The sequence below is a fragment of the Chenopodium album genome, chromosome 6 (assembly GCF_948465745.1).
Source record: "Chenopodium album chromosome 6, dcCheAlbu1.1, whole genome shotgun sequence".
Lineage (NCBI taxonomy): Eukaryota > Viridiplantae > Streptophyta > Magnoliopsida > Caryophyllales > Amaranthaceae > Chenopodium > Chenopodium album.
Genome location: NC_137839.1, coordinates 26,451,915 through 26,470,394, shown reverse-complemented (window position 1 = coordinate 26,470,394; position 18,480 = coordinate 26,451,915). Strand labels below are relative to the sequence as shown.

The following is an 18,480-nucleotide window of genomic DNA, read 5'->3' as shown; positions in this document are numbered from 1 at the left end:
TCGATGGACCAAACAAAATATTAATCCCTTTCACAAATGAAACAAAGTAAGATTTGAAGAGCAATAGTCTAATAAAATGATCTTCTCCCAACAAAACACAACCTATGTAGTCACTTCATTCCCTTGTTCTAAACTTGCTGTTTTTTCTAATTACTATCCGTTTTGGGAGTGAAATTTTAGTGGATGAATATAGTTAGGCTCTTAACTCTTGATACATATTGCACCCCAAACCAACTCGCTGCATATATTGTAATAAAACAAGGACATTACATTACATAGATATATGAAGCTAATTTCAACTCGAACTCATATATCAAATATTCAACACACAAAATTCGTTTTTTTTTCCTCGGGGTGAGGGAGTGTGGGGGGTGGGGGGGGGGGGGGGGTGGGGGGGGGGGGGACTAATGGTACCAAAACATATTATTAGCCCAATAAAGAGTTCAAGTTCCTGAAATATTATTACTAACACACACATATAGGGGGAGATCAGAAACCTTGAGCTGCATATGCAAAGCAGGGTTATCTGATATAATTACCCTATTGCTTCTGAATGTTATGCAGAAGCTAGCCTTTATTCTATGATCTCTTTCTACACTCTTGAAGCTTCCTAAAGTTTAAGGAACACGAACTCTTCGACAGCTGGAACTTGGCCTATCTTCCTGAGAGCATCCTCTTCAGGTTCTTCATCCACACCGATTGCCATTATAGCCTTCTGCTTCTTGCTAGTCCTCCCAACACTCATAAAGTTCACGTTCACATTATGGTCAGCAAGAATAATCCCTACTTTGCCAATCATGCCTGGTTGATCAACTTGCCTGCAAAGGATAATGTTCCCTTCGAGACTTACATCCACTGCGAAAGATCCAACACGGGTCAAATGGGGAATCCCATCCTTAACTTTTCCTTCGATGCTTATATCCCCTTTCTCTGTGATGGTGCTCTCGAATTTCGACTGTACACTTGGAATTTGAATTTGGATAGAGTCGATTGGGTTCTCAGGGGAGGAATTAACAGAAACACGCTCCTCACTAATGCGGAGACCCTTCTGCTTGGCAGTGAAATCTGCATTGACAAGGTTGATGTGCATATCAGAGATTGGCTCAATAATACCTTTGGTGATCATTGCTCTGAGGAGTCTAGTATCAAGGTCATCTGGGCCTCTTGCTGTTATGTACGACACTTTGATTGTCTGGATCCCGCTTCCTCCAGCCACCAGCTGTACTGCTAGTCTCCCTAGCTTCTCAGCTAACTGGACGTAAGGAGCTAGTTCTGATAAAATCTGCAGCAAAACTACTCCTTAGAAGTGCTCAACAAAAAAATGGATTTTTTCCCTTTTCTGTTTCAATCAAGTATGAATACTTTTGTTGGTTCATCAAATACCTCAGCAGGAACCATTGGTGCATTCACTGCAGTTGCAGAGAGTTCCCCATTCAAAGCTCCGATAACAGCTTCTGCTATTTCAATAGCCACTCCTTCCTGATTGATATCAGAAGTGTGGATCAATGAAGATATTTTGGCAAAGAAAAGTGTTAAATTGGAATCACATTGGCTCAAAAAGACTAACCTGAGCTTCTTTGGTGCTGGCTCCTAGATGAGGTGTGACAGTAACATTTTCATGCTGCACTAATTTGCTATCCTTGGCAGGGGGCTCCTCTGCGAACACATCAAGAGCTGCCTGTTCCATATCATTTAGTACAACAAAATAATCAGCTGTTAGTCAATCCACAACATAGGTAGACCAGGATCATCTATTCAATAACTGATAAGACAGGTTTTTACTTGAGCAACTATGCCACTGTCGAGAGCCCTAACCAAAGCATCTTCATCAATGACACCACCCCTAGCAACATTAATGAGACGCGCACCTTTCTTCATCTTAGAAAAGGTGGTATCATTGAAGACTTTCTTAGTTGTTGGAGTAAGAGGCATATGGAGGGAGGTAAAATCAGCAGTGGAGATGGCCTGGTCGAAGGAAACCAACTCAACACCAACTGCACGTGCTCTGTCTGCCGGAGCATAAGGATCGTGGGCAATAACGTGCATGCCTAGACCTTTTGCTCGTCTTGCAACTTCTGATCCAACCTTACCAAATCCCATCACAGCCAATGTTTTCCCCACCAGAGAGACACCAACATACTTGCTCCTTCCCCATATCCCTGGAGATTTTCAAGTGTTAGATTCAAGCCCTTATGCTAGTATTTGATATACTAGCTCCGATCCAAACTACTCGCAACTTTGGAATATTTTATCTCTCATATATAAATAATACCCCAAAGTTGCGAGTAATTTGGACCGGAGGTAGTATCATAGTTTCAGGTTGCATAGTTACTCCAGCAAGGCAAGTAACTATGATCTTACACAAATATGACATTGCTAATGTCTTACTAGCAGAGTAGCAGGCTATAATAACAAATGATGATTTAATTTGTTGTATTGTCTTTTAAACTTGAATTTGAGTTGAAATATCATAACTATCTTTCAACCTTTAAAATATTACAATTGAATTATCAACCATGCATTAGGTTAAACTTTGATAGATTCCATGATTGCAATTATCAATAAAGGTAATAACATACAAAGTAGCATGTCATTTTGAGATGATTCTATGAAGAACAGGATTTTAATGTTGAGATAATCTTATAGAGATAATTATTTTATTAAAAAAGGATTTAAGTTGCCCTAAAAATGTATAAATAAAGTTATCTTTATATAGTATAAAAGTTACCATTTTCTTAACAATAATTTTACTTATAACGTTTATAATGTATTAAATTAATCATACTAGTTTTTGGCCCCGTGCAATGCACGGATTTATAAAGTAAGATTTATTAATAATTATAGTCGATTGAAATTAACTAAATAGAGTTAATTGAAATTAAATTACTTATGTAACAATTTTATTTTTTTTTTTCAAATTTAAATTTATTAATGTCCATTTTTTAATTCTTAATTATGTGTTGCATAAATAAAATTTATTAAAAGAATTTTAATTTATTAATAGAATTTTTTAAAGAAAAATAAATAGCATTTTGGAGGGAAATTTTTTCACAAAATTATGCCAAGTATTCCCTTTGCCGATTATTTTAGTACATTGTATAGATTAGCTATTATAACATGTATTCATTACAATATACACATTAAAATACAATCAAATATTCAAATTCATAACAAATACAAAATTAACGTTAAGGGGTTAACGTTAGTATAAAAACTGTTAAAGTAAAATGACCATTTTTCAAAAAAAAAAAAATAAATAAAATAACGCAATTCTATTTTATAGAAGACTTATTGCTCTAGTAATTACTTATTATTGTTTTCTTTTTACTATACTAATATACTTGATTAGTAATTGTATATTTGGAAATACACCTAACAATATTGTCTTAATAACTTTTTTTAATACCTTAGTATATAAACAGTCAATATCCTTTCACAAATTTAAAAATTAAATCAGATCAAAGTCACCATACCTTATTATAATCACAAAGACTTGCGTGGACCCGGTCCACAATAATGTTATTGTGGATTCGATATTTATACACACGCAACTAACATTATATTGAACATAGTGACCCTTACTCTTAACATAGTAACCTTAATTTTAACTTAGTAACCTTATTAAAATTAATATAACGTTTAATATTATTGTGAACTTAAAGCATAACGTTATGACCCTAATGTTAACATATTGACCTTTATTATTCATATTAACTAGTATATAAAATATTTCGTTAAAAAATTAACCTCTTATAGTCTATATATTACCAAAATGACTTTTATTTCAACATAGAGACCTTTTTTCAACTAAAGTGAACTTTTTTTTAACTAATAAAACAAATATAGTTTCTCAAATATTAGTGGTCCACAATAACTTAGTGTGAACCAGGTCCATTTAAGAATTTGTATATTATAATTAGATCAGTTATCAATCTTATCATATCTTAGTTAAAATGAACAAGTTATAAGATGCAATCAAATGACCAGATACAAGATACAGAATATGAGTACAATAACTAGAAAAGGACAAGATCTAGTTTTCCTCGGGTGTTGAAAATAAGATCTAACCACCAAATTTAGATATTAAATTTTCCTATACTGTACTGCTTTAATTTCAATGTTAAATTGATGTCTGATCAATAAAAACAAAAGAGGAAATGTAGTTAATGGGCCACTCGCTCTGGACTCTGGACTGCCCACAAGGCCCACATATTGATGAGCTGCCTTTAGTTTTCGCCGTTTCGGAAAGAGAAATACCAATTTTAAACAGTTTTTAGTGGTGAACAAAATAGGGTGGAGCACTTTCGCAATTTCATTATATTATTATGGTCTCTGTGACCTCTATTTCTTCCTTTTTTTTATCCCTATGTCTCGTATTGTTTGCACTATTTATTAATACGTAAATAGTGCAAAAATTATTCAGATACGAAGAGAATAATAAACTACACAATTTGACTTTGATATTTTACTAATATATTATTTTCAATTTAAAATATTTACAGCAATTTGACATAAAATGTAAGTGGAAAATATCTAATCATTGCAAATAATTTGAAAATGTAGATAGTATGTATTATTAGATAAACTTTGATTATATTGGCCATGCTTTATAGATTTATAGCATCAAAATTTTATAAGATAATTTAATACAAAATTAAGATGTTACTGATCATTATTTTTCCATTAAGACATATCATTACCTGATTTTATTTAACTGAATTTATTAAACTGATTTTACTCCCTTAGTGTTTTAATAAGCGTTATACTTTTATCGACGCATAGTGTAGATAATTTAATTGAGTTAAATAAAAATAAGAGGTAAGTGTGTCACACGCACACCAGGATGTTGGGAAAATGAAAGTCAAATGCTAGAGACTTGGCTTTATGGTCGAAAATTGGTCATTAAAGTGTAAACAATTAAATTAAAACAAAAGTTAATTCAAGGTATCAGTTGACAAAAGTAATATACTCCGTAGTGAGGTACAAGTTCACAAAATGATTTCAAAATAAGGTATTTTTTGACAATTTTACCAATAAATTTTGATAAAAAAATTTCAATAATGTAAACTGGTTAGACCATCTCCAATGGTAAGATTTAAGTTTTAGTATTGAAATACAAAATCAGTTTTTTTTTTTTTTTTTTTTTTTTTTTTTTTTTTTTTTTTTTTTTTTTTACCTCCAATTGTAATATCATACCCACTTCTCAATTTAGCAACTCATGTGAAGTCTAATTTTTCAATTGTGTGACTCTCTTAAAATATGCAAATGTTACTTTTAATTTATGGCCCACCAAATCCATGTCTTTTTAAATATCAAATATTATAAGATTAAAAAAAAAAAGATAAATTTTTGTCAACAACTATCAATTAAAGCACGTGTTTTGAAAACAACTATCTATTAAAAACTTTTTTTAAAAGAACTACCACAAAGTGGTAAAATGTTTAAGTAGCAGTAGCACTCTAACAATTTTTGATAAAATTTTCGACATTTGGGTCTCACTGTTTATGGCTTTTTACCTTTGTAAAGGGTAATTTAGTCAATTTAAATGGTGATTATATGAGAAAAAGGTACAAAAAACTACATGCCGAATATTTTAGTTGGAATTATTAGAGGGGTAGTGATACTTAAAACTTTTTACAATTTTGTGGTAATTATTTTAAAAGAAATTTTTGATAGGTAGTTTTCAAAACACGCGCTATAATTGGTAGTTCTTGACAAAATTTCCTAAAATTTAAATAAATTACAAAATATATTAGAATATTGACAAAGGTCTCACATAATTTTCGACCGGTGAGGGAAGGGGTGGGTTAAGCGGTTAAGTATATTTTTCTCTTAATAATAATAATATTAAAATCTTTTCAAAAACTTTTATCGATAAATAAATTATAAATATTTAAAATTAATTTTCAAACCAATAAAACGACTCATGTCTCACATTATTGACCAGGTTACCTCTATTAGGCCCTGTTCTCTTCACCTTAAAAAAATAATATTAAGTAAAAATAATTTCAGTTCAGTAAAAATAAGTTCATTTCAGTAAAATTAATTTCAGTTTAGTAAAATTCAGTTTTCTTAAAGAAGAATTATAATAGAAAATCAGTAAAAATAATTTCAGTTCAGTAAAAATAATTTCAGTTCAGTAAAATTAAGTTCAGTTCAGTAAAAATAAGTTATGTTCAGTAAAAATAATTTCAGTTTAGCAAAATTAAGGTGAATCAAACATGGCCTTAGTCATAACTTGTTTGAAGGGGACCAATAACTTTTTATGATTTTGTTGTTAAAATAAATAAATAAATAAATAAACTCCATATATCACAAATTATGTTAACAATATTTTATTTTATTTTATTGCTTAAGTTTTTAATTATTGATATGTTATTTTTGAAGGATATGTTACATCAAATATTCTATTATACACCATAAGATATTATTACAGTATTATATACGTAAAGATTTGTTACTTATTAATTATAATTTTTTTTTAAAAAAAAAAAATTATAATTGTTTTTGGGAGTTCTAGAGAGAGATAAGTCATCATTCATTAATTTAGAGAGACAAAAAAAATTAATTATTACAGTCAATTGGACCAGGAGATGACACATGTCGTTGGTGGTGTGTCTTTTAGTATATTACTAGGTTAGATCTCGTGCCATGCACGGTGATCTATAGTTTTAAACTAAATTAGCCTCGTGCAATGCATGATATAATAAATTTCTTTGAAATAAATAAATTTTATATATGTACCTCATATGAGAAAAAAATATATATATATACAAACATAACCATTAATCAAATTATACAATACGGAGTACTCTTAAACCGAGAATAATTATATTTGGGATCCAGATAGTTTTTTTATAAATTCATAATAATGTAAAAAAAAAATATAAATAACATATTATAATAATTATCTTCAGAAAAAAATACTCGTATTATAATTTAATAATTCAAGGTAAAAAATAAGAAGGTTTAAAAAATAAGTAATAATAAAAATAAGAATATGATGTCAGCAATTGGTTTAGGCGGGAAATTTTTTTACCACAACTTGACATCTGTACAATTTAAATAGGGATGATGTCAGCGGTTGTTACTTTAGTTATATTTATAGATTATTATTATTATTATTATTATTATTATTATTATTATTATTATTATTATTATTATTATTATTATTATTATTATTATTGATGTTTCAACTATGTTTTTTTTTTCCTTTAAAAGAAATTTTTTGTTCACTTATTCAGTGTTTTTTTTTTTTTTTTTTAATAGTCACTTATATATTCAGTGTTTAGTTGACTATAAATCTAACAAAATAAAATAACACTGCTTTTAGAAAATATAGCTCCCTCCGCTTTTTTAATATTTGTATTGTTTGAAATCTTCATATTGAGCAGGATTCTTTTTTTAAAAAAAATATTTTTTTCTTGTTATAAATATTTTTTTAATAAATATGAGCATACTCATGTGAAATGTTCTTAGGTTAGCCTTAATGTGTATTTACAAAATTTTATATTCTTATACAGTAATTTCTTATATTGACAAAAGAAAATATTAATGTTTAATTGTTTACGTATGTAGTAATGAATATCGTATGAAATAACAAATGACGTCATAATTTTCATTGAAAATTCTTAATAAGAGTTGTTATAATTGACTAACTGATGTGGACTGTGGTATGACCAATTTGACCACTTGATCGAAGTCTTGAATAAAGGTTATTGTAAGAGTGAACACCAACTCATTTGTCTTTACTTTTTATTAGAAGTATAATCCTATACGGCTATACATATTTGAAATATTTTTATACTTTCGTCGCTACCGGTTATGTGCAACGATTTGACATAAAGCAGAGAGGGAATATGTCTAATCGTTGCACATAACCTGTAACGCAGATAGTAGAATATGTTTAAGAATTACTCCAAAAAAATTGGAGTATATAGAAGTATTATACGTCAAGTCTAAACTAAACTCCCTCTATTATCTATTCTTTAAACGTGAGATACAATACCTGAATATAATTAGGTCTGTTTTTTCTCAAAACAAAGATCTAATGTATCAAAATTAAGAAATAGAGGAAATTTACTATTAAAAAGGGTTTGTTTGCTGGTGACTATATGTCGTGTGACCCAGCAAGATGGCACTCTACTTTTTGCCTCATAATGTATTTCAATTTTAATGGTTTTTTTTTTTTTTTTTTTGGTGTTTAGAGAGCCTCAAGGGCGACGGTGAGAATAGATCTTAGAATCTCATGGAACCGGAAGGAAATTTCTAACCATTTGAACTATATCCCTCACTCTCAAGTCTCAATTTTAACGGTTTGTGATTGCCCCTCAATTAAAAAAAATATATAAAAATATAAAAAATAAAATCAAAGCAGAAATAATAAACGGGAAAATACAAGTTAATCTGCCAGATAAATGAATTTTTGTTAATCTGATGGCATTTTTGTAACTATATTGAAAAAGCAGGGTCATTTTTTCAGAACTTTTGGTGAGCTGTCCAATTACTGTTTGTTGTTTGCTTTTCGCTTTTACTGTTTGGTGTGGATATTACACATGTACCCCTCAACTAGTATATAAAAAGACGCATATACCCCTCCACTGGTACTTAAAATAAAAGACAATTATACCCCTAGATAAACAAATTTTGTTTATTTGGGGAATCGATTGGGTATCCTTCATAATAAACTTTATACTAGACTACGAATTGTTTTAATAAAATAAATAAATAAAAAATTGCCAAGCACGCTTAATTATGGAGTATCTTAGAAAATGAGTTTCCTAAAAGAAAGATGCATCTTGTTGATATGAGTAGTATATCAAATCCTTTTGAAGCAATATGAGGGGTATTACATTATTTCCATTGTAAAATAAAAACATAATTTTATATATCAATGGAAAATTTGTAAATTATTGTAAGTTTTTTTTTTTAAAAAATGGAGGTGTTAATTATTGGGTGACTAAGTCGGTTATGAATTGGCCTTTATTTAGGTAGATTTTGGGTTAGTTTTAAAATACTACATAAAGTATATAAAATTTATTCAGAATTATTTCATTTGGGTATATATGAAATATAATTGTCAAACAAGAATGAAAATCATAAGGTATAAATAGTTTATTTATAGATTTTGAACAAAATAAAAAGGCAAAAAAGGCGGGAAAATTTATCACAAGGTAATGACAAGTGTTATGGATGGATTTGCTTTTCATATAGTTTAATAGATATGTACAACTTAAAAGAGTACGTGACCATTGGGCGGGTCGGGGCGAGAAGAGCTTTGACCTGAAAGTATGTGTCCAAATCTGCCCTAATTTAAATGGCCGGACCGTGCGAGCTTTTTAGGTCATTTTCAAGTTGGGCCAATTAAACAACTAAATTACATAAAAACGCATTTTCAAGTCAGGCCGTGATGACTTTGATCAACTCTAGTACAACAAATAGCATATTTTCACCGAAACTTATATATTTGCTACTATATAATAAATCCTTCATATATACTTGGACACCCTCCATCACTAAAAGTTACACTTCCTCTGTCCCAAATGATAGTCCTTTATGGACAAATTTTAGTCCTAAAATGTTCACCCCATTTGTTTTTTCCAACAACTATTAATATTAATTTTTTACAAAAATTTCCTCTAATTTGCAATAATATTTGTACAAATTTAACTTTCCATGTACTTTTATTACTTTCTCTCTCTACTTTTTTGCATAATCAATGTCAATTTACTTTTTCAATATACTTTTACTATTCTTACTTGTGTTAATTAATTCCTCTAAAAAAAAAATGTCCATAAGAGACTATCAATAGGAACGGAGGGAGTATTAATCTCTTTTATGGAGTAAGAATCAATTAGTAAATCACCTTAATTTAGCTAAAAATTACCTTTTTTTTTTTTTTTTTTTTTTTTTTTTTTTTTTTTTTTTTTTTTTTTGTGGCAACTAAGAATTACCTTTAAGCTATTCGATTTAAACTAATATTGTACTCCATCCGTCCCTTTTTTACATTTCTGCTTTCCTTTTTGAGTATTTTAAAATTACATTCTTACTTTCCTTTTTTAGTAACTAAATTTTTACTAAATATCCCAAATTATCCCTATTTTCTGTTTTGTAATTAATACTTCCTTTATTTTATTTTTTTGGGGTGTTTTTTTAATTCTCACTCTTATTTTTTCACCTTTAAATGAATATGATTGATTTTTTTTTTCCATCAAAAAATGCTATTGGTCATTTTTATCTTCAAAGGATTGATGACATGTGCATCATAAAATATTATTCTATTTTTGTTTTACTCAAAGACATCAATTAATGTCATGCAATTCCCATTGTCCTTAGTTTTATTGTTCTTTGTTTTATTCTAAGTTTCTTAATTCCGTGTAATTTTACAATAGTAATGTAAAAAAGGAATAGACAGAGTATTATTATAAACCTTTTTGCACCCCTGTACCCAACAGTATTTGTTTTTTTATTTTAAAACACTAATATTCCTATAATATAATTATAATACTCCGTAATAATTATAATTTTTATAAAATCTATTTCTTTTTTTAAATAGTTATAAAATCTACTGTAATTTAGAAAAGACATATGACCAACCCACAAATACAAATAAGGTAAGAAATCAAGAAAAATAAAAAAGAAAGATAAGTCGAATAACAGAATTCATACCAGCTTTCATGGAAGCATCAGCCTGAGCAACATTCCTAGCCATAGAAGTGAGCAAAGCAATCCCATGTTCAGCAGCCGCAATTGTATTAGCCGTCGGTGCATTCACTACTAAACTCCCATGCTCCGTCGCTGCTTGAAGATCCACATTATCAATCCCAACCCCTGCTCTTCCCACCACCTTCAACCCCCCTTTCGCCGCCTCGAACACCGCTCTATTCACCTTCGTCCCACTCCTTACGATCAACGCGTCGTACTTTGATATATTCTTGCATAGATCCTCCGGGGTGAGGTCGTATATACAGTCCACCTCACCATACTCGCGTAGAACCGCGAGTCCTGCTTCTCCGAGTTTCTCGGAGACCAGGATCATGGGACGGGTTCGCTTTTGTAGCGAACCCGTCCCATTGTTTAGAACTGAAGGCTCTTTAGGTTTCGTGGACACGGGGGATGTTGCATCTAGGGTGTTTGTGTTGAGGGCGTTTTTTGTTACTAGGTTATTATGCTTTGATTTTGTGTAGGAGAGCTTAAGAAATTTTTTTGAGGATGAATTATTGAGAAAAGAGAGATTATTAATATTGTTGTTTTCATGAAATAATGAATTTTTTGGTTGTTTTTGGTTTTTGAAAGATGTAAAGATTGATGAAGTTTTAGCAGATGTAGCCATTTTTTTTTTGGGCAAAAATGTTGATGATTGAATGAAGGAGGAAATGAAAGAAAAATATGAAGGGAAAAGAGGAAATTTCTGAAAAGTAAAAATGGGGTGAGAGGTGAGATTTAATTTGTTGTTAATTCACCAACTTTTGGGAGATTTAATTTTGGGGCTATATTTGAAGGATGGAGGTGGGGTCCACATGTATGATTAAAGAATGGTGGTGGGTAAAAACTCGATGGAGTGGGAATCTTCTAACTTTAATGAAAGGCATCATCCTCCTATATTTTAAGGTATGAATTGAAGTACTTCGTATCTAATGATTTTAGTGACTTAAAATTTGGATATTGTTTCGGGGGTTTTTGTCCCTTAGGAGAGTTACAACACCGAAACTGGATTCAACTAAGGACGCCTGTACCTGCAAAGTAAACGGACCGTCGGATGGTCGGGAGTTCGCCTCCGAAGATTAAGTTAGTAAGCGTTCGGTAATAAAACGTGCGGAAATAAAGTTATCTGCTCGGATTCCAAGCTCAGGTAAGGTGTGATAAGTGACGTATTGTCTCGTATTGCGTGTATATTCTCTGTTCTGTCATAAATGCCAGAATTTCCCTATTTATAGGGTCCTTTTGAAAAGTGTGCCCCTCCTAGGATCTGGTGACATAGGAATTAGGTCACGCCGTTTTGCGGCGCCTCGGGATTTGGGCCTTTGAAGGCCGCCATCCCAGGGCCAATGCCTGAGTGACACGTGTCACTGAGCCCAAAAGGTTTTTGAGGTACCTTTTGAGTGACACGTGTCGCCATCTGAATGGTCCATGCTGGATCTTCAGTCCACGTAGGACAGAGGAGTGTCCGCCCTCCACGTGTCATCATTCCATGGGTCCAAATGGCACCTCTATGGAGGACACATGGCGCTTCCTGATTGGGCCACCTGGCCGGGTATAAAATACCCAAATCATTTGCCCCTCACAGGGGTCACGTGCATTGCACGTGACACCTGTGACAGGTGTCGGTATCTGAATGGTAAGATTCAAAAAATTACTGGAGGGAAAATTTTTTAGGGTTTTACCCCCCTATAAATAGTGAGGTTTGACCCCCCCTCCTTGGATTCACACCTTTGCGAATCTTTGGAGAATCTTGGACTTTTTTACTTAAAGATTCTCAAAATTCCCTAAGCGTTCTACTTTTCAAGCATCCGACACTCGGCCAACAGTCCGACCGTTCTTTAGTCAACCAAGCGTCTTTCACCCTTCTTCTAAAGGTAACGCCTGTTTTTTCTTTTACTCTTCATTTTTTCTTTGTTTTCGAAAAAATGGCTCCCCAATTGCATGCGGCACGGCGTAGGATAGTGATCAACCGGTCACCGGGGACGGCTGAATCTAGAACTAGCAGTGCCGAATGCTTGGCCAAAGACCCTGCTTTGCGAACTTCTCCAAATCCGACCGTTTCCGTGTCTGTGCTGGACACTATGGCCAGAACCAAAAGAACAGCAAGGCAGTGTAGCTCCGATGGAGTTTTCTATCATTCGGATGGGTCAACTGTTTATTGGTGCCTCGAAGTGAGCTGTCGGAACATCCTGACAGCCCTTCTTATCTTCCTCCAACCCCCACATATTACCATTCGCCCACATCTAGTGGAACTCCCAGTGATGGAATCCTGGGGGAGGCGGATGAAGAATATCAACCCGGGCCTTCTGGACAGGCGCCGGAAGAGAGTCTAGGGGAGGACCCCGCTAGCACCAGTCGGCGTTCCCCTAGCTCTGATGAGTGCTCTGATGACGAGTCGGCCTCGTCATCTTCTTCAGAGAACGCCTCCATAACTTCAGAGGAGGCTAGAACGAAAATAGATTCTGCCAGGGAGTCCCTGGCAGTGGATAAGGGGGAAAACTGGGCCGAGCCGAGCGCTTCCAGGCGCTTGGAGAGAGCCCCATACTATCATCATGTTCCGCCCAGCAGGCAGAGCTCCATGGCATCCGGCCTTGCCAATTTTAGGCGCAAGGTCGTTCTAGGCTATGGCTATACTTTGTCGGTCCCTAACGAGGGCGACACCATTACCTGACTGAGCCTGGCCAGCTATCAGGACAAAGCATTCGGCTGCTATGAAGCGGCCTTCCAAGCTGGCCTCCGCTTCCCTCTCCATCCGGCCTTGGAGAGGATCTTGGATGGATACCAACTGGGTATCTGGCAACTTGTACCCAACTCCTGCATTAATATTCTGGGGTACGTTGCCGCCTGTGAGATGCTGCAGGTGGAGGCGAGCTTTGAAGCGTTCGCCCACATGCACTATCTGAGCAGGGCGCTTGCTAGGGGCGGTGAGGGCTGGTACACCCTGACCACTTGCAAGGGGTACATGATGGCTGTTGGCAAAGAGAACAAGTGGAAAGACTGGAGGACTAAGTTTTACATAGTCAAGTCTGCCGACATCCGCCTGAACCAAAAGTACAACAGGTGGAATAAGAATCCACCTCTCCTAGCAGGCAGGAGTGCATTGCCGCCTCTTCCCAGGCGGGCAAAGGAGGAGATCATGGACCAGGGGTTGTTTACCGTGTCCGTGTGGACGAATGATGAGGGGGACAAGGAGGTCACCCCTCAATGCTATCTCCCTTTGTACAAATGGTTTGAAGAAGGAACATTCTTAGCCGCCTGTGGGCTAAGTTCTGAAATGCCGAGAGGTAGTCGACCGTCTGTTTTATATGCAATTTCATTTTGCTTTTCAATACTTGTTTGATGGTGCTAACACTTGTTCATTTTTGCAGACAAGGCAATGGAGAAGCTCTCGGCCACAAGGAAGTCGGTTGTATCTGCTGCTCGATACAGATCAAATGTCCTAAACAGGGCAGAGGCAGCCACCCACACCAAAGTGGATGAGCAGAAAACTGGCGGCACCCCCAAGGTAGGAAATTGTTATAATTATCCTTTCTGACCAATGTTAAATTTGTCCGAATGATTTCTAACTTGTTTTATCTTGTGTTGATGTAGGGTGCCCCTTCCAAATCTCCCTCAAAACCATCCGACCCTAAGATCCAAAAGACAAGGGCGGGTGATGTGAGCGTATCCGGCAAGGGCGGCCGGAAGCACATTGCACACAAGCCCAAGAAGGGCCCAGACGCCTCTTCTCTCGAAGCTGAAAAGGAGATCAGCAAACCGGATGTCCAGAGGACATCGAAAGGTGGCTTCAAGCAACCCACTGCTGCTGTCGGCTCAGCAGGAGAGAGGAGGAGTCTGGGGAAAGAGGAGGAACTGAAGGACGACGGTAAAAACCATTCGTCTTTCTTGTTCTTCCATTTAGGTATACTTGTGTTATTTTTCTAACTCTCTTTCCTTCTCAGTCCCTGTGTAGAGGCCGACTGTAATCCAGATAGCCAAATCCATGCTTAGGGCGGTTGATCCTGACAACAAGGCGTCTGTCAGAGGAGCCGACACCCTTGACTTGGATGGCATCTTGGGAAACCTCTGCGAGGTATGAGTCTTAACTTAAGCAATTCAATTCTTTTTTTTTTTTTTTTTTTTTTTTTTTTTTTTTTTTTTTGCTCAAGTCTTTATCCGCCTGGTTTTAACCATTCGACTCTTTTTGCAGGCCATGCTGCGCGTCCAAGGGCTCAGGCAACCTCTCAAGGAGAAGTCTAAAGAGGTAACAACCGCTAAAGCTCGGGCCGAGTCCGCCTTGGATCGAGCTCAATTTGATATTGCTCAAAATGAGTTTCTAACGCTTGATATGATGTATTCGCAGGCGGAAGCCAATTCATATGCAGGTGAAGAAGGACCTGGACTCGGCCCGCCTGCGCATCACTTCCCTTAAGAAAGAAATTGCAAATCTTAAGGAGAAGCTCGAGCCTCTTCAAGAGTCCAAAGAAGAGGCCGAGAGAGCCAAGCAGAAGGTGGGCCGCCTGGAGCAGCGCCTCAGCAACCAGGAGCATCAACTGAAGACCAAGTTTGAGTCCGTGGCTGAACAAGAGAGAGAGGCTCTTGTTAAGCAAATGATGAGCGACTATGATGCCATCATGCGGGACACTTGGGCGGCTGTGCAGCCGGACTCGGACTATCAGACTTGGAAATCCAAGTTTGATGAAGCCAGCAAAGCATTCGACGCTCGCCTTATTGAACAGGCTGAGAATGCTGCTGCGGCCTAGGAAAGCTCTGGGTCCGACTCTTCTGGGGAGTCGTCCTCTGGTGGCGAGGAGGAAGATCAGGTGGAGGATCAAGAGAAAAATGATGAAGAGCAGCCGAAGGACAACAGGCCGGCTGCCAATGAAGAAGCTCTCCCCTGATCACTTAAGCTTTTTATATTTTCTGCGGCCGAATGGCCATGTACTTTGCTTTTCCGGCCTGCGTGCCGAGTATTGATGTTTCTTTAACGACCGAGGGGTCGGGTACTTTGACAATTTCTCTGGCTTTGCCTGAAAACAATCTTAACCAGTCGTCAGATGGTGTAAGGGAATAGTTTCAAGCCTTTAAAATCCCACTAGCTTGAACCCCACTGTGATCATACACTAAAGTACGGTGGCGTCCAAAAGGGAAGAAGATAGAGCAAAAGAGTCGCCAACAAGTTTTTAAGGAACTTGTAAACCGTTCACGAGGTGAAGGTTACACCCCTTAACGATCCAAGAGATCGTTAACTCCATAAGGTCATGAACCAAATAAGGGTTCGGGGATGAAGGTACAAATCCAACCTAAAAGAGATTGAACCTGCCCTAATAATAGGCCTCTACTTTATTCTGCTCGTATTCATGTGCGCTTTCTGATTAACATACAATCAATAGGTTAACCCTAAACCTGTTTAATCTATATTGGTTGAATTTAATGCACAAATAAATCTATTATTGGCGATCACTTGAATTTATAATCACAATTAACCTAACAAGATTATTAATTATCTTATTAAGCGTGATTACAAATACCAATTTCCTTTAACATGCAATAAAGGTGATCAAGCAATAACAAATAAAATAATACATATCAAGCAACATAAATAAATAATCAATATCATGAATAATAATTATAATAATGATAATATCATCATAAAAATAAATTATAATTGAAATAATCATAATCATGTTAAAGCATAGCAAGATCCTAGGCATGATACTAACAAGATTAATAATAAACCCTAGCATGTCACTAAACAATAAAAATCAAGTCTTTAGCCCTAACATGATACTAACAATCATAAATATTAGGAAGAGAATAATAGGAAGCATCGTACTTTTAATCATACTTGATATTAAAATTACCCTAGACATGATACTAGGAATCAAAATAACAATCTAAGCATGATATCTACATCATAATATCAATTAAACCATTAAAGTACTTACTTGGATGCCTCGTACCTCTTTCTAATAACAAAATACACACGTTAGTAACTTCAAGGAGAATAATAATCAAAGCAATTAAATTAAATAATTGAAATAGAGATTTGGGACCAAACCCTCAGAAATTAAAACCTTTCACGTCTAGGGCGAAGGCAACTTCGAATATGGCTAGGCGTATCAAGATCTTGTGAATGCGGAATTTTGTATTAAAAAGCAAAGAAGAAAGAATGCATGAATGAATGAATGTTATTGAAAAGAATTGAATACTGAGAATTGATGACTCTTGATGATTGAAAACGGAGTTTTTGATACGATATTTATAGAGAAAATCATCCAAAAAAGATAATTTATCAAAACAGAGTCTGAAGACCACAAAACTAACTTGGCGCCAGCCCTGACTCATTGGCGCCAGGACCAGTGGCTAGCGCCAGGCACCAATGCTGGCGTCTGGCGCCAATCCTGATTCCAGGCGCCAAGGCCTGGGGTTGGACGCCAAACCGGCTTTCAACGCGTTTTCGAAAATCTGATAAATTTCCCGTACTGGAAGATAAAATAATATAATTTCAGTCGAAAATGCTATTTGATCTAATTAAAACTCTGAAGAATCCTAATTGAATTAAGAATGATAAGACCTTCTAGAATGTTCTAGAAGACCAAAACCATTCCTAATTACATTAGGAATGATAAATCATATTAGGCCCTCCCCTAGATCATTGGGCCGTACATAAAGCTCAAACCGAGCCCAGTTTAGTAAATTGGCCATAAATTCCTCAATATTCATCGGAATTGGGCTTATAATATATCGTTGGAAAGGTCTTTGCAAACCCCATCCAACTACACCACTATTGGACCCATATCATGGACCAACCAAACTGGATTGTCTGTTTTCTTAAAATAAAGTTTTCAAAAACAGGGAGAAGAGAAAAGAAAAGAAATAAAACTTTCCGCAACACACTAGACCTTTCCACACTTTTGTTTCATTCGATTATGATTCGACGTGAAAGGTACTCATCACTGGGTTTGGTTTTGGGGAGACACATTTGGGTGTCTACAGATGGCGATTGGTCTTTTTAATTTTAATCATTCGGCCATTTGGCTGAAGTTATTCATATTGTTGTCCTTTGCATTTTTGAATTTTTCATTGCATGTTTTTGGCTAAGTATTATAACCTGTATATCATGCGAATGTTCTTGCCCCTGGACGGATGTCGAGTGGTTTCGGTTTATTGGATTGATTGACTTAGAAATTATTGATACTTAGAAGAGTATTCATGGTTTCTAAGTCAATCAATCACTATGGTGATTGCCCCAAACCACTCGGCAGACGTCCATCCAGAATTGGCAACTTAAAGTTTTCATTCGGCCATTGGCTCAAACAAAACTCAAATTTCCAACTTAGCAAATTTTGCTAGGGGAAAACTACCGCCTGTTTTGCGTTTGCTGAAAACAGGCGCATCCGGCCATAGGCCTCTTTGAGATAAGATAAGTTTATAACTTAGGAAATGTTCTTTAAAAGGAATTGTCCGCCTGTCTTGCCCCAAAAGCAAAGAACAGGCGTCATCCGGTCAAAAGCCTCATTAGGTGCTTAAGTAGTTAACTTGTATATTAACAAGAATGTTCCGCCTGCTTTGCCCCTGGGCAAAAACAGGCGCATCCGGCTTAATGCCTCTTTAGCCTCTACTTATGAAACAGTGACCCTTTTCAAGCTGTGCTAGAACAGTTAGAAAATTCAGGCCTTTTAGATTTCACTTTCGATTAAAACAAATGACTGCGAATGCTGCCTTAGCATTCGGTAGGGCCGCTTGTTATATTTGTAGAGAAATGTGCCACCAAAATGGGAGATGCTTCTCCTCGAC

At 35.4% G+C, this 18,480-nt stretch overlaps 1 protein-coding gene across 1 annotated transcript; it reads right to left on the bottom strand.

The window, feature by feature from the left end:
- Nucleotides 1–222: 222 nt before the first annotated feature.
- LOC145635977 (D-3-phosphoglycerate dehydrogenase 1, chloroplastic-like) lies at nt 223–11,456 on the bottom strand. Its single transcript, XM_081687396.1, has 5 exons — nt 10,669–11,456; nt 1,783–2,159; nt 1,568–1,678; nt 1,384–1,479; nt 223–1,282 (listed from the first exon to the last, which is right to left on the bottom strand). The coding sequence occupies exons 1-5, from the start codon at nt 11,330–11,332 to the stop codon at nt 611–613; spliced, it is 1,920 nt and encodes a 639-aa protein (XP_081543522.1). The 5' UTR covers nt 11,333–11,456; the 3' UTR covers nt 223–610.
- Nucleotides 11,457–18,480: the final 7,024 nt, after the last annotated feature.

What these genes read in the sequence shown, in the direction of transcription:
- LOC145635977 (XM_081687396.1), bottom strand. Translation starts at nt 11,332, where the DNA reads ATGGCTACATCTGCTAAAACTTCATCAATCTTTACATCTTTCAAAAAC. An exon ending in CCAGCACCAAAGAAGCTCAG is followed by an intron (nt 1,480 to 1,567) that starts GTTAGTCTTTTT and finishes GATATCAATCAG; the next exon opens with GAAGGAGTGGCTATTGAAAT. An exon ending in CACCAATGGTTCCTGCTGAG is followed by an intron (nt 1,283 to 1,383) that starts GTATTTGATGAA and finishes GTTTTGCTGCAG; the next exon opens with ATTTTATCAGAACTAGCTCC.